The sequence below is a fragment of the Zingiber officinale genome, chromosome 7A (assembly GCF_018446385.1).
Source record: "Zingiber officinale cultivar Zhangliang chromosome 7A, Zo_v1.1, whole genome shotgun sequence".
Lineage (NCBI taxonomy): Eukaryota > Viridiplantae > Streptophyta > Magnoliopsida > Zingiberales > Zingiberaceae > Zingiber > Zingiber officinale.
The window spans coordinates 130,897,412-130,921,321 of NC_055998.1; the positions used below are offsets into that span (position 1 = coordinate 130,897,412).

Sequence of the window (23,910 nt, forward strand, 5' to 3'; positions counted from 1 at the left end):
AGTGGTTAACCAATCAATTTAAACAAAAACAATGGAACCACTAGGACATGGCTAAATCTTAAGAAACTTCTAATTGTCACTTATCAGCACCAAAACCATTACAAAGGCACAGGAAATATTAATCGCCAACAGGTATTGATGTCAATGTGCCGCCACCACATGCTTGGCTGCTTGCAGGTTCAAATTTTCAAAAAAAAAAAAAAAAAGAGCAAAACTTCGAAGAAAAATAAGCAAATATTTTAAGCTGTAGTGTTAAGTGTCAAATATCTTTGGAATTTTTATGTACTTGTAGATGACACATGGTTACAAGGTAAAGACATCAACCTGAAATTCTTTATTCTACCATTTTGAGGTGTTCATTTCAGTCGGCAGGAAGATAACAAGGTTATGGAAGAGAAATGGATTTTAAATGTATTAATCTTAGAAAGTATCATCTGCAAGCTTTAGAAGATCGTATTAAATACAAACATATAGGTGCATTTAGCTTGTACCTTGGAAGAACCCGACTGGTGTAGCATTCGAGCAAACCAACCAAGCTGTCAGAAGATTTTAGGCCCCCTTGGATCTAAGATAAAAAAGGAAAAGGAATATTTAATTGTCAAGAATCATTCAAAACTGAAGAGAATCTAACACACTGAACAAAAAAAAGAAATAACATACGCAAGCCACCAAGCTGGAAATAATGGCATCTTCAAGTGCTCGAATTATACTTAGCACATATTGACCAACATTAGCAATTTCAGAAATTGCAACAAGTTTCAATGAGAGAGAGACGGTAGAATCATTAGTTTGAAGCATGGAAAGGATTTTCTCAACAACTTTGTTGTAGCATATTCCTCTAGCAGAATCATGACCACTAGCACTCTCAATCCACAATCCAATTTGGACCAAGGCTTTCAATGACAAATTCCACAAGTAAGTTTCATCACTCCTGCCAGTAATTATAGACATAAGTATCTCTAAAACGTCTTCATAACAGCCTTCTGATATAGGTGAACAGGATGACGGAAATGTTGAAAGTGATCGCAAGCCCTTAACTGCACACAAAATAGAAACAATAAATAAACATAAGAATTTTTGTAAAGTACCTTAAAGCTGCTGCCATATGAAGGGGAGTCTTAGCATAGCGGTAAAGTCACGGATTCGAGTCATGGAAACAGCCTCTTGCAAAATGCAAGGTAAGGCAATGTACAATGTGGTCCAACCCTTCCCCTAGACCCTAGCAGAAGCTTTATGACTATATGTAAGAAAGTATATCAATTAACACATTAACACTATTCATTCATCCTTCCATACAGAAAAAAAAAAAAAATCAAACATATAATGCAAAACACATGGAATATAATTATTAATATTAATCCACAATCTAGAATACAGCATATATACAAGTAAAATGATATAATTAACGTCCTTCCAAAAAGAGTACTTTGGATTTTGAGTTAATTTGGTTCAGTCTTAACCTAACATAAACCAACTAAATAATTTATTATTATTGAATATACAAGCTGCATATGTCATCATATGGGACTACTATAGAGTCCCCTTCCAAATCCACTTACTCAACCACATATGGGGGGAGTCACTTGCATTTTAGAACCATGTCACAGAATATTAGCTTGACAAGCCCTTCAAAATTGGCATGTTGTGACATGTCTAAAAGGTAGAGTACATAAAATAGAAGAAAATAAAGAATATCATAATGTGTGTGTGTATGCAGAATTAATCTTCAAACAACTTTAATATTTAAAATGGAAAAACTATCCCATCTTAGGTTTCAGATGTCAGAACTTTTCGCAACAAAATCATGATAACTATCAATTAATTGATGAGGAACAGCCACATCTTTGTCTAACATAATAATTAGCATTTCGTCTGACATAATTAGCATTTCACGACAATGAAACCAGAAAGATATATATAAAATGTACCTGCGCAAAGCACACCTTCTTTTTCACTAGCAACCATAGAAGTATTGGATGACCTCAATACTGAACCGAGAACATGACAAAGATCCATAGAGAAACTTTTGAGCATGAAAAACCAGCTCTTTGACTCTGCAATGAACTCTGCCGCAATATTAGATACCAAAGATAATTCTCTAGACGAACTAAGGAGTTCAACGGACAGAAAAAGTGCTCCAAAATTCATTCCGCCATGAACCGTTTTGTGGTTAGTGATACAAAATTGAGAAGAATGGTTTCTAGAAACTCCTAAAACATCCATTAGGCAGGGAAAGAACTTCAGGAACACTTTATTGCAGCAATATATTGATACCTTTGCTATGCTAGTAAAGATACCTCCAATAGCACTTAAATCGCGCTGGATTTCAGCAGAAGTACCTGAATAACTTGTTATGCTTGTCAGTGACTCTAACTTTGTTCCAATATCTGGATCATCAATAATCAAGCATAGAAAGGAATCTTGTTCAGAAGAATCGAAGCATGAGAGAGCTGTTTCCAAACAATTTAGAGCTTCCATTCTAATCTGATTAACCTCGGATTTCATATCTACATCCAATTCATCAGTTAATAATGGTCTCTCGGGTGAGAAATTAAAGATCACTTCTTTTAGATTAGACCAGATAACTCTAGAATGCTTGACCATCCTTTTCCCTCCATAGTGGTATAAACAACTGTTAAGATACTTCAAAGAATCAAGCTGCAAAGATTTGCCAACTCATTGGTAACACTTCACCAGTAGCTTTAACCTTTAAGCATCCATTACAAAATCCAACGACATACAAACAAACCTTAGCAGATAGAAGAGATGAGGACAGTTTTTCAAGGAGTAGTGGCACAACAAATGGTTCAAAAAAAGGAGATGAAGAGAAAGCATTCTGCATAGCATAAAAGATGTCAGAAAATAGAATAACCAGTGATTAGCTTGCATACATTGACGTAAAAATACTAAAAGCAATGTTTTTAAGAAAACAAATTTTGTTAATAAATAAGTGCCAACAGATTTTTAAAAAATGAAAATAATGAAGCAATAAATTTTTAAAAAAAACATCAGCTAAAATTTATTGAAAACAAGATCTAAATTTTAAAGACCTTTGTAGGACAAAAAAAAACATTATAAGAAGTTCAAATGAGAAGGGGAAAAAATTGAACTAGAAATCCAAACGCAAATTTCACGGGTAAATGATGCACAAAAGCTATTTTACTTTCATTCAGAATAAACTTTACTAACTATTGAGAGTATTTTGCAAATACAGTTGTAACTAGCAACATCTTCTATAATTTCATCAAGATAGTGATAGATGAATAATGAGATGATGGTACAGTGCAAGGCAATAATTCTAGATGGTGTCTAGTGTAAAAACTTGGAGCACACATACACACACCATGACCCTTTGTTAATCATATACAAGATTGGTCAAGATAATCTACCATGAGGACCTGAGTTTCAATAATAAACATGAGATAAATTTGAAACACCAGTTGATGGCATAAAACTATTTTAATCCTTACTTAAAACAAACTATACTAATTAAGAATATTAAATTGATAGACCAAATCAAAATTAGATTATTACTGATTTGTTTGATTCTATTTCCTATATCCTTCTGTAAATTTCTTTATTTTGTCTAGGCAAATCAGGATCGTGGTAGAGTGAAGGATTAATTGAATATGGTGTTCCCCAAACAAACTGGCGTGCTTGCATTTTACCATGACATGTCACTGCCAGATGGAGAAGTATCCTGAAAATGAGAACATTGCTCCAGGCCAGTGCCAGAAGCACGTGTCTAACAATCATCATCTACTCTCTCTATATAAATTACCATCTAAAATAAGTCTTTGCTTTTATCTAATATCAACATTCCTCAGTCATACATATTGTAGGTCTTCCTCTCCAAAAAGTTAGAATACGAGAAAAAGAAGAAAATATCATGTGTACAAGAAAGTAAAACAAAATTGAAAAAGTAGATAATCATTAAGACATAAACCTTCCACATAATTTTCGGCTTTTCAGAATAAATTTGAAAACTAACAAAGGTTGAGCTGAAAAAACAGAGAACAAGTGACATACCATTAATCCCTTAGAGAGATCTTCCCTTTTTATATCAAAACCATCATCCTTTGGCTGCAGTGAACAGAAATGTATGTACCTCATGATCCAAGCATAAGATGTGTTTGCCAGAAAAATTTATATGAAAAACGTGAAAGCAACAGATAAACATACATTATGATTTCCAATACTACAAGAATGACTTGGTATATTTGTAAAACAAATCCAATGAGGAACCAGTGATGATAACACAAAGTATTATGGAACAGCAAGCATTCAAGCATTTGAATTACATTGATGAACATTAAAGGAATATACTAGTTAGCTGGGCATTGAATGCATAATCTTAGATGTATACAACAGAAAAAAATGAGCAAAGAACTATAACAGAGTACTGAAAGCAATAACTTGTAATCCAAAATCCCTATGAAATCAGAAGAAACAGGAAAAAAAAGGATCAAGGCAAGCATGTAGAGCTGTGTAGCAATGGCTGCCTAAGATAGCAGCATTGGCTACTACTTTTTCTCATGCAAACTTCCAAGATACCATAGAAACATTTCTCATGAGTTAAAGTCAGCTCCTGAAATTCAAAGAAGAGGCAAACTCACCATCGACCTCAAGCAATGTTTGTCTCAACTGTGGTCAACTACACAAAAAGTGATCACAAACTACTACTAAACATGGACTTGCTGCAAGATCTCAAATCTTAGTCTCTGGTTCACTTGACACCAAAACAAATGCACCATAAATCCATAAAATATGTGAGCTTATTTTGACAAAGATAAGAGTAAACAGTCTGCAGTTATTATTCCAGAAGGTATCAACTGGATACAAGTTGCAATGTAAACTCAGCTACCCAACATATTTGCATCATATTGTTGGTGAAATCATGCTCCAAGCGGTTAAGTTGGTTTAGCATATTTTGATGTGATTGACAAAGGCTTAAAGTTAGTCTTATCATGTGCTTGATATATTTATTGAGTGTGCAGTCTCCATTGGTAGAAGGTTATGGTTGACCAAGAGCTTTGCAAGTTGATTGGAAGTTTAAGGAGGTCCAGATTGACCAAGAACTTGGCAGATTGATTGGAAGTTCAAGAAGTCAAGGCTGACTAAATTCTTGGCAGTTGATGGAAAAGTCCAAGAGGTTAAGGACAACTAGAAGCTTGACAATTGTTGAGAAATTCCAAGAGGTTTTGGCAGGCTATTAGTGAGGTCAAGGTTGACCAAGAGTTTGGTGGTGACTCAATGGGATTGAGTCATACTGATAGATGACTTAATGCAGTCAAGTTAAACCGGTTGTTGGTTTAATGGTTTGATGGTCAAGAATGAGATGGGCTTGTGTGAACAAGAAGTATCGACAGCATTTGAAGACTTAGAGGTGATGCCTCTAGGAAAATGGATGAAGAAATAGAGGTGGGGCCTCTAGGTAAACAGATAAAGACCTAAAGGTGAAACATCTAAGTAGATGAATGAAAACCTAGAGGTTGAGCTGCTAAGCAAGTGGACAAAGACCTAAAGGCTAAGCGTAGCCTTCATGAAAATGGATGAAGAGTTGTAGATAGGGGATCTAGGCATTTGAGGTCGAGAGATTACGAGGGAATCTAATCTTGAGTTTCTTTATGGGCAGAAGTCTACCTAGGTCTGCATTTAACAAAGGAACAAGTGTGATCTCAAGCAAAGTTGAAATCCTTAAGCAGATTTAGTTGAATGAAGGAATGTCTCGTACTCTCAGATGAGTTATTTGTTGAATCGATTAAGTAGTCTTAACAACCAGCTCAAGAATAGAAAAGTTCTATTTTAGATTTAGACAACTATACAAGGTCTTTAGTTGACCAAAGTAGCTTGAGTTAAGTAGGTATTAGACTACTCAAAAAAGGGTGCTCACTATTGGGCTCAAGTTGATTGAAGAGGCCTTCAGCCAACTAGAATAAGTATTTACTAGTGGATGAGATTGTTATCTTATCCATATGAGTGAGTTTGTTTGAGTCGACCAGAAAGGATTTGCGTCATGGCATTTAATCGAGTAAACTATTTGTGGAAAAGATAAGTCTCTGATCCTATCAACTGAATTGAGTCGAGTTACTAAAAAGAGGTTTTTAATCGATTGGCATTGTCGGTTTCCTTAATCATAGTTTCAACCTATTGAAAATGATTTGAGTCAACGGAATTCAATCACAAGCTAATCAATTGAGTTGTCTTTTCCACTGTGTTGGTTTGTGTGTATAAATTAGGGGTACAAGGGCACCGTGAAACAAACCAATAATCACAATGAATTCTCATATTCTTTGCATCACTAAATGCTTCTAACGACATCATGAATTAAGAATTAGGCTTCGACTCTTGTAATGTTTTTCTTTTTCTATTTTCTTGTACTCATTATTGTATATTGTTGTATGAGAATATTTGGTAAGGGTTCTCCACTCCTAAAGAAGGTCCTTTTCAATGTGATTTTGAGATGTGATCCACCTAATGAGTTGGTGGGCTGTGAAGTAACGCCTAGTGGTTCGAACCATGTTAAATACTCCTTTTATTGTTGATATTATTTGTAATTGTTTTCTTTTTAATTATGCTACATATATTCTGATTCACAAACACAAAGCATATTTCTATATTAAGGTGGCGTTTGGTTTAGGGGTTTGGGAATGAGGGAATAGATTCATTCCCAAACCTTGTGTTTGGTTAATGGGAATGAAATCGATTTTGGAATGAAATCCAAAATATTAATGAAACTCACCTCTTCCATTGGGTTTTGATAGGAATAGGAATAAAAATTAAGTTTTGGACAAAAATACCCTAAATATGTTCAATTTTTCTTTCATTTCACTTTCTCTCTCCTTGTTTTCTCTCCTTGTTCCCCCTCATCATACTTTCTCTCTCCTCATTCTTACCATTTTCTCCTGTATTCTCTCCCATTAGACACTCTCTCTCCTTATTTTCTTTCTCTTCATTCTCTTCCATCACACTTTCTCTCTCATGATACTTTCTCTCTCCTCAATCTCTCCTACCATACTCTCTCTCATTTTCTCTCATCACACTTTCCCTCTCTTCATTTTTCCCATCACACTTTCTCTCTCAACACACTTTCTCTCTCATCATTCTTTCTCTCTCCTCAATCTCTCCTCATTTTCTCTCATCACACTTTCTCTCTCATCATACTTTTTCTCTCCTCAATCTCTCCTATCACATTCTCTCTCCTCATTTTCTCTCACCACACTTTCTCTCTCTTCGTTTTTTCCCATCATACTTTCTCTCTCATAACATTTTCTCTCTCATCATATTTTTCTCTTACATCTAATTTTTTCTCTTATTTTATTTAGATTCATTCCGATTAAAAATATTCAAGTAACCAAATATTATTTTAAGAATGATACCTAAGTTCATACTCATTCTCATTCCATAATACTATGATACTCATTCATATTCCGATTCCTAGGAGTGAACCAAACGCCACCTAAAATTTGATCAACCTTGTAAATCAAGAGCAGAAATTGAAATTTTCATTTTTTATTTTTTGGCTATCCACCCCATCTCTCTCCTCCCTCCTCCCTCCTCCCTCCTCCCTCCTCTAGCTGTGCCATCAATCCTACAGATATGGCTTTGATGTTGGACATAGCATAACAATACACACACTACACAGGAGCATACAATAGCACAAAAGTTTTACAATGTCCCGTCTCCTCTCTCCTCCCTCCCTCCTCTAGTTGTGCCATCAATCCTACAGATATGGCTTGATGTTGGACATAACATAACAATACACACACTACACAGGAGTATACAATAGCACAAAAGTTTTACAATGTCCTACATATTATACTTCATAACTTCAATTACGCAATTCACATGCTTGATAAAAAAGGACTAAAATTTAATATTATATTGGACAAAAACATGGCTTATCAGTCATCATAGTAGATTTTATCCAAGTAACTAACTACAATTCTTTGCCTTGACAAAATTTCTACAGCAAATCTACCTCAATATAGTATTAGCAGAGATACACCTTAGGCATATGCAGCTTAAAATCATTCTTTATGATAGGGGGAAAAGAAAAAGTATGTCCGATCTCCGATTTCTAAATCTTTGAATTTGGTGGTATGGATCACTATTAGGAAATAAACACAAATGGTACATTGTTAGAGGAATATCATGTCTCACTGTACTATTGAGAACCAAACATTTCTAAGAATTCTTCACCAAAATATCAATGAAGGGGTGAACAGGAAAATAATTAACAAGTTGAAGGGTGGGTCTCCATATTATACTCAAAGAATAAGATCCTTGATGGGCATATGACGAAACCAACCAGAAAATATAGCAAAATAATGTTGCAAACTCAAGAAGATGGAGAAGTTAAAGTTCCATTTACATTTCACAAACACTGGTCAAGTTCTATTTTGTTTAAACTTACATGTGTGAAGTATATAGGATAGTACCGACTTAAAATATCAAAGATGTCCTGAGCAAAGCTTGCCATTGGGCCAGATGGATCAGGATACAAATGCCCAAGAATCTCAACAAGATGAAAATTAAGCATTAAGCATCGAGGATCTTTTTCTTCATCTATTGCTTCACATATTCCATAAACAAGGTCATCACCCTGTGCCACCACAATTTGTACGATGTAAGATGAATTGCTACATATAATAAGACATTCGAGATAAGTTAATTATAACTTACAGTAATAAAAAAGTTATCCCTACACAAATCAAAAGCATAGCTGAGCTATTAAAAATACAATCACATCAGCAGAACAACACGACAAATATCCCCTCAAGTGAAAAATGAAATCAAATAACAATTCTAAAACTAAATGTGCATAATTTTAATTCGTCACAAGAACAGGAAAAGAATAATGCATCCCCAGTCAATTGACCTTCTAAACTACCTTTTCCATTCTTAGATGAGGAGCAATGTCCATGGACAAGGACAAGGAAAGCACAAGTTTTCTAGCATTTTTTTTATTCTTGGTTTGCGTTGTGTCATAATTCTGGTTCACTAGGCCGCTTGTATTATGCAAAGAATCCCTTAGAATTTGGGCCACATTAGCAATAGATCAATCCCAACACAAGTAATTCCTAACATAAGTAGTTGGCAATCTCCATGGACGCTCAATTATTTATTCCATCATTATCATTCTCTCTGCATGATGATGTATTTTGAATTTAACTCAGTAGCAGCTAAGATTTTCGTCCTTAAAAATACAGAAAAGAAAAACAGATCATCCCCGTGTAACTCACTTGGATATGGCGTATTACACAACTTAAACCTCTAATTTCAGATGGCATGTACAAGTACTTATACCACAAGTACATCTCAGTTCATTCCATTTCTTCTAAGTTACACTCATCCAACATAATAAAGTAGTGCTTTTCAATGACAAAATACAATCACGAAATCCTTGATATGTATAACAATTGAGCCAGCAATATCCTACCACACTGAAGGCTCACAAGTCACAAACTTTAGATTGTTTCAGCTATTCAACAAGTACTGTCTGATGATCCTCCGATTTGAAAGGCAATGGGTTTTCTTTTGAACATATACAGAACTATGGATCAAGAGATGCTAATATGAAATGGAGCAATGGATTTTGTTAGAAAATGCACAGACGACAGAACCATATATCACAGCTTGATAGCTAAAGGAAACAAGAAGAAATAGGTGATCAAATTAAATTTCAAAATCACAAGGAGAAGTGCAAAATACCAACACCACAACAGCATCAGTATAAGCATCCAATAGGCACTGAAGAACTTCTAAACATAACTGCAAAGGCATATAAAATCCATGACAAAAACCAGTAACCCACATTCCATAATAGTAAAAAAAATATTGCCCGTGCACTATTAACCTTACGGTCACGAACTGCTAGTGATTGCACTTGTACATTAATTAAGAAAGATTTTGCAAGTGTTCTTGCATCACTATTGTCAACCATGCCAAACTTTTTTGTTCTCTTCAAAAGAGCTAGGCAACCAACAAGAACTCCCCAGAGTACTTGCCAATCTTCCTGATGCAAAAAAGGATAACCGCACAAAATATCAATTTGAGCTGCCATTCAGACAAGAAATTGCATCTAAAATTTAATGATAAGCAGCCTGCAACTTTACAGATCGCTTTCCAATATGAAAATGATCGTGAAAAGAATACATTAAATTCAATCATGTCAACAAAAATTTAAAAATCAAAACAGCTGTATCGGAGATAAGTGGAAATTAAAGCATTAGGTTTGATAATTGTGATGCCATTTGTGTTTTTCTTAGACTTTAGGGAACTAGTATGTTAGTTTAGGAAACAATGTGATAAAGGCTTAGTTGTTGTTGTTGTTTAGGAAACTAGTATGTTAGTCCTATGTAAACAATGAGATATAATACAGTTTCTATCAATGTAAGAGATGCTCATTTATTCAATGATTCAAGTCCCTAAGATATTCCTTATTTAAATATATGAAGTTCATCACAATAGGGAAACTAGTATGTTAGTTTGTGTTTTTCTTAGACTTTAGGGAACTAGTATGTTAGTTTGTGTTTTTCTTAGACTTTAGGGAACTAGTATGTTAGTTTAGGAAACAATGTGATAAAGGATTAGTTGTTGTTGTTGTTTAGGAAACTAGTATGTTAGTCCTATGTAAACAATGAGATGTAATACATTTTGTATCAATGTAAGAGATGCTCATGCATTCAATGATTCGAGTCCCTAAGATATTCCTTATTTAAACATATGAAGTCCATCACGATCGGCAACAATATAGCATATCTTGGATCTAGCTGTTACTAGTCAAGTCAAATACCCATAAAAAAATTCTTCTTAAAGCTTTCAATATTTAACTTGTAAAAAAAAATATTATAGAGACCTGTGCGAAACAACGTAAAAGAAACTCTGTTTTGACATTTCAACTGCCATTGCAATATTATAGTTAAGTTTGGAAAAATGAAGTACTATATGTAGGATCGAGAAGAACGAGCACCAACACTATACTGCTATGTTATTGTAAAAGGATAACTATATGTCACAATGGAACATAAACCTTATTCATCTGATATGGGACTAAACTTATTACAATATTTACTCAATATCTAATACCTTTAGTATTCACCTCAAACTCGAGTATAGATATTATTTATGTCCAGTTTGTTATATAAACTAGAAATCAAGTTTGACTAAGAGACAATAAAGATGAAATCACAAATATAGCACTTGCGCGTAAATGAAACAAAACTTTGAGGGAGTGTAAAGGCATGGATTCCCTGACCTCAGATCGACACTTCAACAGAGAGAGGATGAAGAGAAACCCTAAGAATAAATTTCTCAGTGGACTTTTACTTGCAGCTGCACATACAACAGCACCACAAGGGGTTGAAGAAATATGAGAAGAAAAACACTTTATGAGGATTGTAAGGGTGACTGAAAAGTTTAAGCAACACCCGAAAGAAGAAAGGTGAGAAGGAGCACACTCAGACAATCCATAACATATAGTGGGGCATAGTGAGTGCAGGACAAAGAAGATAAGATTAGACAAACGATCAGGATGAAGATGCAAAAATGGAAGGACAAAGATAAGAACTGCTGCTGGAAAAGAATTACACTACGATAAATCTGAGATGGTAAAGGAAAAGGAAACTCACCAGAAAGGTCTCAGAACACCAAGAATAAAGAGAACTTGAACAGGTTTGCTACTCATCAGAGCACACGAGGGCAAGCTGATTTGGCAGAGATGTTGAAAGAAGATGAAGAGAGTCCACTAGTACTGCTGACTAGTGCAGAAGCTGGATCTTGAAGGTAGCTTCCAGTGATTGAAAACAGCTGGAACCTAGAAACTTGCAGGAAAAAAAAAGAAGAAGATGGCTGCTGGTTGAAAATTGTTGGGACCGAGATCAAGGAATTGTCTGTTAAAAGGTTTGTTACTTGAGAAAAGAAAATGGAGAAAAAATATTGGCTGAATCTGCAAATAGAGGGAGAGGTCGTTGTAGAATCCATGGGCAGAGGAAGAACTGGTGACAGAGCAACAAATAGACTGAGTTATAGCCTTATAGGGACTCCAGAACGACGCCATTGCAAGAAGTGGAGCTACCCAGTGTCTGGTATCTCGCACATTGTTCTAATTGTCAAGAAAAAAACTGATGAAGAATGCAGCTGAAGACAGTAAAACTCAGTGTGACAAGACACAGATCTAGCAGAAAGGGGTTGGAGAAGGCCAAACAGCAGGGAGCAGCAGGGAGTAAAGTTCCTAGATGAGGAGAAATGTTATAGCACTACTTAATTGTGACTTGAATTGAGATTGCTTTGAGGCTGAGTTGGAATGATTAATGAGATATGTTATATTATATAACATATATATGTTTCTTGTACATTATATAATGCGTATATGTTTTACATTAAATAACATGTGTTATATATTATATATTATGAATTAACATATAATATAATATATAACATATAACATGTGTTATATAATATAAAATATATTAATTAATTGTTAATTAGATAATTTTAGGTATTAATTTAATAGTTTCGTTTTTAATAAATATTGCATTAGTGAGTTGAATTATCTTAGATGATATAACAGTTATATTAGTTAAATTCACTTGGTGTAGACTGGTGCAGATGATTTTAATTTTTAATTCAGTTTTAATCATCCATATGTAAACAAATATCAACAAAACGTCTTAATCTTATAATTCATCTTAGGGACAAGTGGATCTGCTAGAATATCGATTTTAATGGCAATGTTTAGATTATGACATGATTGGATACAACAATGAAATCATATGCCTCAAGCAACAACTAATCGGTAGATACATAGATATTTCAAATCGTCCAAAAATTCTTCAAAAAATTTATAGTGAATGAAGGGCCAACTTGATGCAAAAAAAAAAAAAATATTCTTGAGCCTTCGTATCTAATGCACATATAACATTTTAAAATTTTCAAGTCTTAAACACAAGTTACTTGAGCATTTTTCATTAATTTTCATCTCTTCCACTTAATTTCTTCCTAGAAAGAAATTTGTTAGGTCTATATAGCCAATCTAAAATATCAAGGCAAAGTTTCATCAGTTGCAAGTGTATGCAGTAGATAACATGCAATCAGGGACAAAGGCAACATGATAAACAAAATAGAAAGAGGCCTTAAATTATTTAAATTTGGATTGTTTGGTTTGTAAAAAAAGTAGTTATCTGCAGCAGCAGTACAAAACGAAGTAGGATAAGACAATCTTACTAGCTTTGCTGTGAAGAATTCTACCAAAATGCTTATAGTATGACCATCTAATGGCTTCTCAAGAAGGCAATTAAGTACTTCTGCAAGGAGAAGTGTACCTGAAAATCCAATATGGAAAGCTCAAAGTTATGAATACTTCCAAACTTAAAGGTTGTTGAACTTGACAAATAAAATTAAAAAAAAATAACTGAAACTGTGTTTTTTATGTGATTATGTGCAAGCAAGGGTTGCCTAGTATGTAAGTGTTGCATGCACAAGATCCTTGATTTTATCAATCTCAAGAGCAAACGGTATTACAAAAAATGACCTAGTACATGTGTATGATTATGTGCAAGCAAAGGTCACTTGGCATGTGGATGTTGTAACTTGTATGGAGAAGATTCTTGACTTCATCAAATTTCAAGAGCATGCTCTGGTTCAAAATGGACAGGCAGCAGCAATTTATTGAGAGAGAGAGAGAGAGAGAGAGAGAGAGAGAGAGAGAGAGATGTATATATAATAACTTCTGGGGAAAACATATGGAAATCATGACAATTAGGAGGGGCAAGGACCACACCCACATTATCCACCACAATATGTATACATGTGCATATGCAGTGCTTCAAGAGATCCACATGTCTTGTGCATTACCATTTATTGTAAAAAATTTGTCCATGGAAAACCAAACTAGTTTGTTGGATCAGGACCCAATTTAATATCTATAGGAGTAGTGTGAAAATTAGACCTTATATGCACAAATGAAGGATCTAGTGTGTCGGTAATTCAGTGAAACTATAAAGAATCAACAAATTGCAAATAGAAAAGATCTCTTGAAGCGGTATCAAAATTTCGACCAAAGAGGAACTCCAGATTCACTTGTACCTCATAACAAATCAATGAATCATAACTTAAATCTCATGAAGAGGGAGAAGAGAACAACAAATTATTATGAAAAATAGTACACTGAATATACAGTGATAAATAGTTCAATATTGCTATTTAGTTGGAAAGTTATTGTAACCAGTAAAATAATACTTTCTATGAGATAATTTTATTGATAGAAAATAACAAAGTTGTTAAAGTCATATTTATAAATAAAAAATAAATTGATAGTAAAATTGATGTATTGATAAATAATTCATACTGTATATTTTAATATATTACCATTCTTTTAGACATCCCAAATTGTTTTCTAGGTGCATTTCAGTAAAAACTATATGTGATAAAAAGGTCAACAAAGACATTATTTAGTTTAATGTATTTCTCGAAAATACACACTACCAAACCAGCCCAAGATGTTTTCTAGATTAATAAACTACATGTTACTGTGATGTCATCAGAGCATCATACTCTCTGGCATCAATATAACAACATAAGTTTGCAATTTATCTCCCCCTCCCTTGGAGGCCTATGAAGCGATCTAGTGATGATGATAAACAAACTCAAAGCAACATCAAAGGAAAGGATCAATCTCAAAAAAACAAGTGAACATCAATAAGTTTGCATGTCTCTGTTTTTTCGGTTTGGTGTCATTGTATACATATCCGCACGTGCAATTCAGCATACAATAAACAAGAAAGCATAACTCACATTCAATGAATCGGCATTCATTAGAGGTCCAACAGCATAAATCTTTAAAGTTCAGTAAAATGTAGATTTTATTGCAGTGACAAACTTTACTTTTTCCATAAGCAGAAAATATTGCCCAAACAACTGTAATCTTCCATCTTTCGAACTATAATTACCTCTACCACGGATAATATGGTCTGTGGAGGTCAAGTACAGCTCCATTTCTCGCACCTCAATATTTTGACAGACAAAAGAAAATAATAAGATGACAAATATTCAAAACACACACACACACACACACACACACATATACGCCCATAAATAATCATCAAGAATTTACCAATGCTTCCAGGGTTAACAGATCATTCTTTATCAGAGAAGAAATCGCGTCCACACTTTTGGCCTGTCATACAATAATTTCAGCTGCTTAACTGATGCCCAAAAAACAACAAAATTAACAAAAGTATGTAAATGGAAGTTAGAAAAATCAACCAATTAAAATAAACTTTTGGTGTGTGCAAATGCTAAATGTAAAGAAACGAATTAAGCTATGAAAAAGACCTATCTAAAAATAATCCCTATGAGTAAACTAAGAGATCGCGAAACCCTCCAAGTTCGTGAAGGTGAAGAGTGACTAGCGAAACCCTAACTACAATATTCGCTTCCAGTCGGTTTCTTCACTTCGAGCAGCACAATCGGTTCTAAATAAGCTCCATAAAAAAATCAATCATGAAAACAACAGGAACGCTTGGTACAACCAGAGAAAAGCAACAAATAAGTATTTCAGAAATTGCAGGAAAAAAAAAGAACAAAAGAGCAAGACATGTTGGTTGAGAACGCGGGCCGAGTCCACGAATGCTTCGATGTGGGAGATCAAAGTACTAGATTTCTCCATAGGTTGACGGCGGCGGACGACGAAGGAGGAGACTGGACAGGCGACGGGTTCTAGGGAGGTTTGCAGGAGCAAGCGACTTGGTAGTTTGTTATTTAGCAAAATAGCACAGAGGCGGAGAAGGGTTGATGGAAAACGAATCGGATTTTTCTCTGCTCTCGATATTGCATCCGCTAATATAAATACGATATGTCATATATATCCGCATCGCAAACGGATGCATCTCACGTTTGAATTTAAATTCGATCGCATATTAAATTCATTCTATTCGGGACGGATTTAGTGGGTCTAAATCTAGTCATTCTATTCGGGACGGATTTAGCGGTTCTAAATCTGTTGACTAAATTTAGAAGTGGATTAAGAACGAATTACATATTCAAATGAATCTGTTCCGAATCTATGTATATAATAATAATGATAATAATAATAATAATAATATTTAATAATAATAATAAGAGCATCCATAATATTCTAGTGTTATAACACCCATCACATCATCAAAAAGTATGGGGTCCACTGTCACATACTCGTTATAACAACATCTTTCTTTCACACACATCCCTTTTAACGTTAATACTTATTATTCATAGGTCCCACCATCCACTCACTCATTTTAACATTGTTCCATATTAAATAAATATGTTTTAAAATATTTAAATTATTTTATTTTTTTTAATAATAATTTTACGTTTAAAAATATAATTTTATTATTTTTCAAAAATAATATTAATTTTTTAAATATATTTATTAAATAAAATAGATGTTTGTGAGAAAACGCAATTACAATGTTAGGAAAACGAAATTATAAAGTTGGAAAAACGAAATTACAACTGAACACTTAAAATTATAAAGTTGGGAAAATGAAATTACAACTGAACACCTAAAATTATAAAGTTGGGAAAACGAAATTACAACTGAGCGGCTAAAATTACAAAGTTGGGAAAACAAAATTTATTTTAAATATTAATTCACGGATTGTTGTTGTATTGCCCCCAGATATGCTCAACTAAGTCGGCGCGAAGTTGGTGATGAACTTGATTGTCACGTAGCTCAGAATTTGTTCGAAGATAATCCTGAAATCCTCGGTTTGAGCCATGGATAGGTTGTGCGGGTTCGTCACCTTCTTCGTTGTACCAATTTGTCACGTGACCTCCCTCATCCTCAACAATCATATTATGCAAAATAATACATGCTAACATGATTTGTTTTTACTTTTTCCTATACCAATACCGAGCTGGACCTCTGACAATCGCCCATCAAGATTGAAGCACCTCAAATGCTAGTTCAACATCTTTTCTTGCAGACTCTTGTCTTTCCTTAAACAACTTCCTCTTAGGATCCTCCGGGCAAGGAAAAGTCTTAACAAAAGTAGCCCACTCGGAATATATTCCATCTGTTAGATAATATCCCTTCGTATATGTAGTGTCGTTCACCGTGAAATTAATCTCCGGCATATTTCCTTGCAAGACGTTGTTGAATATGGGAGATTCATATAATACGTTAATATCGTTACGTGAACCGGCGACCCCAAAAAATGCATGTCATATCCACAAGTCACGAGACGCGACCGCTTCAAGTATGATTGTTGGTGACCCATGTCCCCTTGTAAATTGACCTTTCCAAGCAACTGGACAATTTTTCCATTTCCAGTGCATACAATCAAGGCTACCTAACATGCCAGGAAAGCCATGTCTCTCATCATGCATTTGAAGAAGACGTTGAACATCATCAGCATTTGGCCTTCTCAAGTATCTATCACCAAATATTTCAACAACGTATTCGCAGAACTTGAAAAGGCACCTGATGGCAGTTGATTCACCCATACGTAGGTACTCGTCAAGATGATCGGCGGGGACTCCATAAGCCAGTTGACGAATCACAGCGGTGCATTTTTGTAGTGGTGACAACCCTTTTCTTCGTACAGCATCGTCCCTTTGTTGAAAAAATACTGAATGATTCTCTAATGCATTCACTATGCGGAGGAATAACTCTCTTCGCATTCGAAATCATCTTCGAAATATTTCATCGTGATATACCGGGGTTATAGAGAAATAATCATTGACGAGTCTCTCATGCCCGACTTCACGATTTCTTTGGACGAACCTTCTTCTGCGCGTGTCCCTCCTCTGATATGCTTCCATAAGTTGTTGGTGTTGTTGAAGAACCAATAACATCAGTTCTTCACCCGGATCATAAGCTTGCTCATCGATTTTAACATGGACTTCGTCTTCGCTTGTCGAGTTGGAACTTGAGTTAGAGCTGCCTGTAGAATGAGACATTTTTGGAGGAAACACGTTTTAGTATATGTGTTTGAGAAATGGTATGATGGTCTATATATATTGTTTTTCTCATGCAACGACTAGTTTGCAATGACTAGTATGCAACGTCGCGTTGCAACGGCTAATTTGCAACGGTAAGTTTGTAACGCCTAGTTTGCAACGGCTAGTTTCCAACGGCTAGTTGTAACAGCTAGTTTCCAACGGCTAGTTGTAACAGCTAGTTTCCAACGGTTAATTGTAACAGCTTATTTCCAACTACTTGTTTATAACAACTATTTTACAAAATTATAATAATTAAAATCACATTAATCGAAATGAGAAATACAATAATTAAAAATTACAACCACTCGAAAATATAATAATACTAGAAAATGAACGTTAAGTAAACAATTTAGATATTCCATCTCGACCTAATATCCTTGCATAGGCATTCATGTATGATAAGCTGCTCCTTTGTCATCTGCGAGGTGTCTTTGTTCAATATTTCATACTCCTTCAACTTCAAGCGACGATTCTTAGCTTCAGATTTGGACAATGCAGCTTTTGCCTTAATCTCCTCTACTTCGAGTTGTTTTTGTTTCAAATCGACTTCGGACTTCTTCACTCTTGTGTACTCAGTGAACTTTGTGATAATATTGTTGTAGTTTACTGTTAAATCCTCCATGGTTGATTTTACTTTGTCTTTTCCCTTTCTTTTTGCTGTCTTCTGCCCCATTGGACGAGTATCTTCATAATCCAGATCTATACTCACATCTTGGTTGGAGGAGGTATTGCTTGCTCCTGACTCTGAGGTCCTCGTCTTCTTTGTCGCCACAAAGTGATCAGCGGACTGTGGAGTAAACATTGGACGGTCTTTGGCAATTATCCACACATGTTCGAGATTGAATGCAACACCATTGTTTTTGGATAGATATTTTTCGTACGCAAACCTCAATATATCTTCATCACTGTGACCACTTCGATATGAACTATAAATACTATTGTAATTTGCGTTGAATCGATATACCTTCTTTTGGATTGTATTGTGCCAATGTGACCGTATAACATTTGCACTTCTGGTGTTTGAACCTAGGGGAAGATTCTTATTGTAGTAGCTTGCAACTCGTCCCCAAAAAGCATCCGCCTTTTGATCATTGCCGATTATTGGATCATCACTGATAGTGACAAAACTTCTCGCTAAGACCTCGTCTTCGACCTTTGTCCAACTTGAACGCTTTCTTGTACCCTCAGCATTTGAAACTGCCTTTTCTAAATTAACCACCTCAATTGGGGATTCATGATCGGAAAGTTGAGTCTCCGGGATAAAAGTCGGAGTTGCAGGTTCATTCGACATCGAAGGAGTGAAAGACATACCAGTTGTGTGCGGGGTACCATATCCATGAACAGCCGACGACATGAAATACGGATGACTCATGTTTTGCCAATATTCGGCTGGAAGCGGTTGATATGGACCTCGAGGGGCATAATTCAGATGATTCATAGAATTTCCAAAACCTTGGAAATTTTGAAGATTTTGTGGAGGAAATGACATATTGGGAAATGGATGTGGGTATAGATAATTTGGTGGAATTTGTGGAGTTTGGGAAGATGAATATTCTTGCGAGTTGTTTGTAGAATTCAAGAAATTTGTAAAAAATGCCCTATTATTTTCATCCATTTCGGATAGAAAATAAGATGGTAGGAACTTGAAAAAAATAGATGGGAAGAGAATTTAGAGAGTAGAATTGAAAGAGTAGTGAGTTGGAATGAAAATATGTGTGCATATTGATGGTTATTTATAGATGAAATTTCAAACTAGCCGTTAACTAGCCATTAAAAAGTAACCGTTAAATAACTTGCCGTTATTTAATTTTTAATTTAAAATTTTATATTTACAAAATTTGTTATTTAAAAGAACCGTTGTGTAAAAATAAAGATTTTAAAAAGTGTTACGTTTTAAAAAAATTAAAAAACTAAAAAAACGTTATCAGGCTTTAAAAAAAATAAAAATAAAAATAAAAGTTTGCACATGGGGTGGGGCAGGGCGGGCCCACCCCATGAACACTTGAACGCATTCAAGAGTTTGAACATCATGTCAGACACTCACAATACAGCGTTAATGCACAGTACAATTATAACGCGGCGTTTAACGCCGCGTTGTGGTTGCTCTAATAACAACAACAACAACAACATACTTGTATCTTCTATTTTAAATTTAACGGATTGAGAGATTCAATCCATTTGTACTCATTGGTTTTTAGCGAGGTCGGGATAGGGCAGATTGAAAAATTATGTAGGACGGATTTAGATTTGGATCTATTTTTTGGACGGGACGAGTTCTATAATTGACCAAATCCGGTTCAAACTCGTCTTGGGACAATTTAGTGATTAGCATATAAGATATTGTTAACTTTTAAATCTGGGATTTGAATTTCAACATAACTGAGATAAATACTTCTCTTGATCAATATTTCAAACACTAGTAATTATCTATAAAATTCTTCCTTGATCCCAATTAGTTGATGAAACTAATTGGGAGGAATTGAAATGAACATAATTACTTTTTACCAACTTGAGATCATCAATTTGGTTAGATGAATTCAAATAGGATCGAGGAGGAAGGATTTTATAAAGATGAATCCAAAAATTTTAAATAACTCAATAATCTGATTTATTTTTTTAAAAAAAAATCTATAATTTTTTATTTTTATTATAATATTTGATTATTCTTATATAAAATATCTTAATTTTAAAATAAAATAAAATTTAATCTTATAAAAAACAGCTCATTAAATTTTAAATTCAAATATATCCTGATCCATTCAAGTCAATTCGACTCAATCATAACATAACCTAAAACTCTCAATCTGTATCTGAATATGAAAGCCTCCGATCTAAATCTGATATTTTTCAGCAATTCAAGTCAGGTTGTAAGATCAGATCGATTTTTACACCTCTCCAGTTATATATATTTAAAAAATCATATATTTCTAAATTTACCTATAACACCTCTCCAGTTATATATATTTGAAAAATCATATATTTCTAAATTTACCTATAAAATCGAGTTTTCTAGATAATGGGCTGCAACTGGGCTCAATTTTACCATGTCGCCCATCATGGCCCAACGTATTTCAAATCGTGCCACAATAAGAATTACTATTTATTTATTATATTATATTATTATATTGTTATTCTACATTAAAAATAAATATTATTTTTATTTCATTTCAAAATAACCCTGCAATTTATTTTTTTAAATGCTTCTAAAATTCATTAAATCTAGATATCATCGTCACTTACATATTGATGCTTGCTTACCTATGAGAAAATTAACAAAATACTTAATGTAATATTTTTTTTATTATGAGAATATCTGTTGAAGCAACTTTAGTTAAAACAATTACAAATGCAAAATAATTTTAATTAAAAGTACTTTAATATGCTTAAAGCTATTGTAATTGCTTCGATATTTAGTAAAGATACTTTACTGTCAGTGTAATAATATTAATTAAAATTATAGTAGTTTTATCTTAAAATATTACATTGGAAAATACTTTTTATTAAAACTAGTATAATATTAAAAAATATATATAGAGTAAAATACTTTTTTATATTTTTTAATATACAATATCCTTTCGAGATAATAAAAATAAAGGTTCTCTTAAAAAAAATTGATATAAATGGTGTGACAAGGCAACGTGGTGTGTATTCGATTTTTGTTTGATTGTGTTGAGTAGGCTCGGTACCATAAATTGATTAATAAACATTTTTGTATTAGGTCAACTTGTCAAGTCAGTAAAGTCTGCGGCGTGCAAGAAAAACAATTTATTACAAATTTAATACGCAACATGTGCTAAATATCTCTTTTCACACTTTGTTGACTCAGGAATACGAGACCAGATCTTGGTCCAGAAAATTTGGGATCAGAGAGGTCATGTCCATCCATTGATGGGATTAATTAGACTTTATTTATTAAATAAATGGGATCTAATTTACCCCATCAATGAATAAATAAGGGATCAAGGATGATCCAAAGTCTTCACCAGAAGATCCTTGCCTAAAAATATTTCATCCGAATAAAATAAAATTAAATCCTTTTTAAATCAATTAAAATTTATTAATTTTCTGTATTAAAAAACCATCACTGTTCAATCAACCTTCTACACCCAAACCTTAAAGACACCGTCTCCTCACCCTTTAGAATAAATAAAAAAATAAAATGATTAATCAAGTTGGTAACGTCGAGTTTGAAATGATCGACTCGATCCCAACACTCGTAACGAGTAATTCAGGAGTCCAATATCCTTTAATTACGTGTCTTATTTAGAATAAAAATTCTTATAAATTCATTATAACTAGGATTCAAATCGTGAATACTTGATTGATCATAACTCCAAAGGCACTCTTTTAAATAAATAGATGATTAATAAAATGATTGCCGGTCTGATTAAATATACATATCTAAATTATAGCGAATATTTTCAAGGTATTTTACTCTAATAAAATATTTTATACCTATTAATAATTGACTTCAAATTTTATTATAGTAATTACTTCTGTAATTACCAACAACAGTGTCAACTAGTGGGGTTCTTTCTTTAGAATACATAACTATATTAGAAGTCGACTTCTATAAAATATACAGAGTGAGTGAATTTTATTATCCTACTTATCTTAAAATGTTATCTTTAGAATTTATGATTTAGATTATAATATTTAACTTAAAGATATAAAAAATAAATAAAAAAAAGGATAACACTATCTATATAAATATAGAGAGTTGTTATCCTACTCATCTCATGGTATTACTTGATGAGTATCATGTTTAATTTTTGTTATTTACTTAACATAAATATTATAATTTAAATCTTAAAATCTAAATAAAAAAATACATGGCATATGAAGTTAGGGTAAGAAAATGTGTATATTTCAAATTTATATAATAAATAAATATGGAAATAAAAACATATTCTTAGAGTTGATTGGGTAAATTCTAAATTGCTCTATCTCTTTATATGCAACACGTCTACATCAATTCTCTCAGGACGATCTGGTGACTAACATATAAAATTAATATTACTAACCTAAGATATGAGATTCGAATTTCGATATAACCAAGATAAATATCTTTCATTAATAATTATTCTAAAGATTAATAATCATTCATAAGTTACTTCTTTTATGTTTGTCATGAAATAAATTGACAATAATATTAGAGGTGACCATAATCATCTTTTACCAACTTTATATGCTACACCTACCATAATAAATAAATAATTTTCTTTTAAATTTTTATCATCACCTTTACTTGTATCTTCATTTGCCAATAAATAAATAATAGAGACCTCTATAAAAACTATTATATCATCTAATAATTTTAACTAAAATTGTTAAATTATCTATTAAATTTTATACGACCATTTTGAATTATTTAAATATTTTAAAAGCATAGGTTGGCTCAAATACTTTCTTTAACTACATCTAAACATACGTAAGTTGTCATGATCAGGGGTGGATTCAATGGAGGGGATGACATTGGCGGTCGTCTCCTCTTACCGACGGTGGAACCCCTAATATTATGGGGTTTCATTGATTGAGATAAGGGATATCGTCCCTTGTTTATCGTGATTACCCCTCCATATTTGAATTTCTAGAATCGTCACTGGTCATGATTAAATCTTTTAATAATAGATAGGGATCTAAACTTTAAGGTTTATTATAAATCTTTTTAATTGGTAGTGTACTTGAGGATTTTAACGGTTAAAATGACCCATGTATTTTTTTTTATTTATCTAGATGATTGATAAAAAATTTTCGTATAATCGAACGATCCAGATTCGATTAATCATTTATTACATGAATAAAAAATAATCATTTTTATACTTCTAAGCAAGATTATTGAGATATTGAGCTGAAACATACAATCAGTACTCAAATTATTAAAGACTTTGATACTAAAAATATTTGAATCGTAAAACCTTA

General features: G+C 33.4%; 2 protein-coding genes and 1 pseudogene across 9 annotated transcripts in view; all 3 read right to left on the bottom strand.

Annotated features, from left to right (window-relative positions):
* LOC122002580 (MMS19 nucleotide excision repair protein homolog) overlaps positions 1-15,797 on the bottom strand; it is a 26,111-nt gene extending 10,314 nt beyond the window's left edge. For 3 of the 8 annotated variants that reach the window (XM_042557796.1, XM_042557795.1, XM_042557794.1), the window contains exons 1-12: positions 15,599-15,796; positions 15,116-15,178; positions 14,952-15,006; positions 13,228-13,325; positions 9,860-10,018; positions 9,715-9,774; positions 8,417-8,605; positions 4,030-4,083; positions 2,750-2,836; positions 1,929-2,658; positions 661-1,037; positions 492-565 (exon numbers count right to left, since the gene is read on the bottom strand). In XM_042557796.1, the coding sequence (XP_042413730.1) occupies positions 492-565; positions 661-1,037; positions 1,929-2,658; positions 2,750-2,836; positions 4,030-4,083; positions 8,417-8,605; positions 9,715-9,774; positions 9,860-10,018; positions 13,228-13,325; positions 14,952-15,006; positions 15,116-15,178; positions 15,599-15,670 (2,018 nt within the window). In that variant the 5' untranslated portion in view covers positions 15,671-15,796. Of the gene's footprint in view, positions 1-491; positions 566-660; positions 1,038-1,928; positions 2,659-2,749; positions 2,837-4,029; positions 4,084-8,416; positions 8,606-9,714; positions 9,775-9,859; positions 10,019-13,227; positions 13,326-14,951; positions 15,007-15,115; positions 15,179-15,598 lie in introns of those variants that run through there. The other 5 variants (XR_006117678.1, XM_042557797.1, XM_042557798.1 and 2 more) reach the window with 5 other exon arrangements.
* An 838-nt stretch (positions 15,798-16,635) lies between these two features.
* Positions 16,636-17,667, bottom strand: LOC121999727 (annotated as a pseudogene).
* Positions 17,668-18,337: 670 nt separating this feature from the next.
* Positions 18,338-19,342, bottom strand: LOC121999728 (glutathione S-transferase T3-like). Its single transcript, XM_042554368.1, has one exon. The coding sequence runs from the start codon at positions 19,340-19,342 to the stop codon at positions 18,338-18,340; it is 1,005 nt and encodes a 334-aa protein (XP_042410302.1).
* Between the last annotated feature and the right edge of the window lie 4,568 nt (positions 19,343-23,910).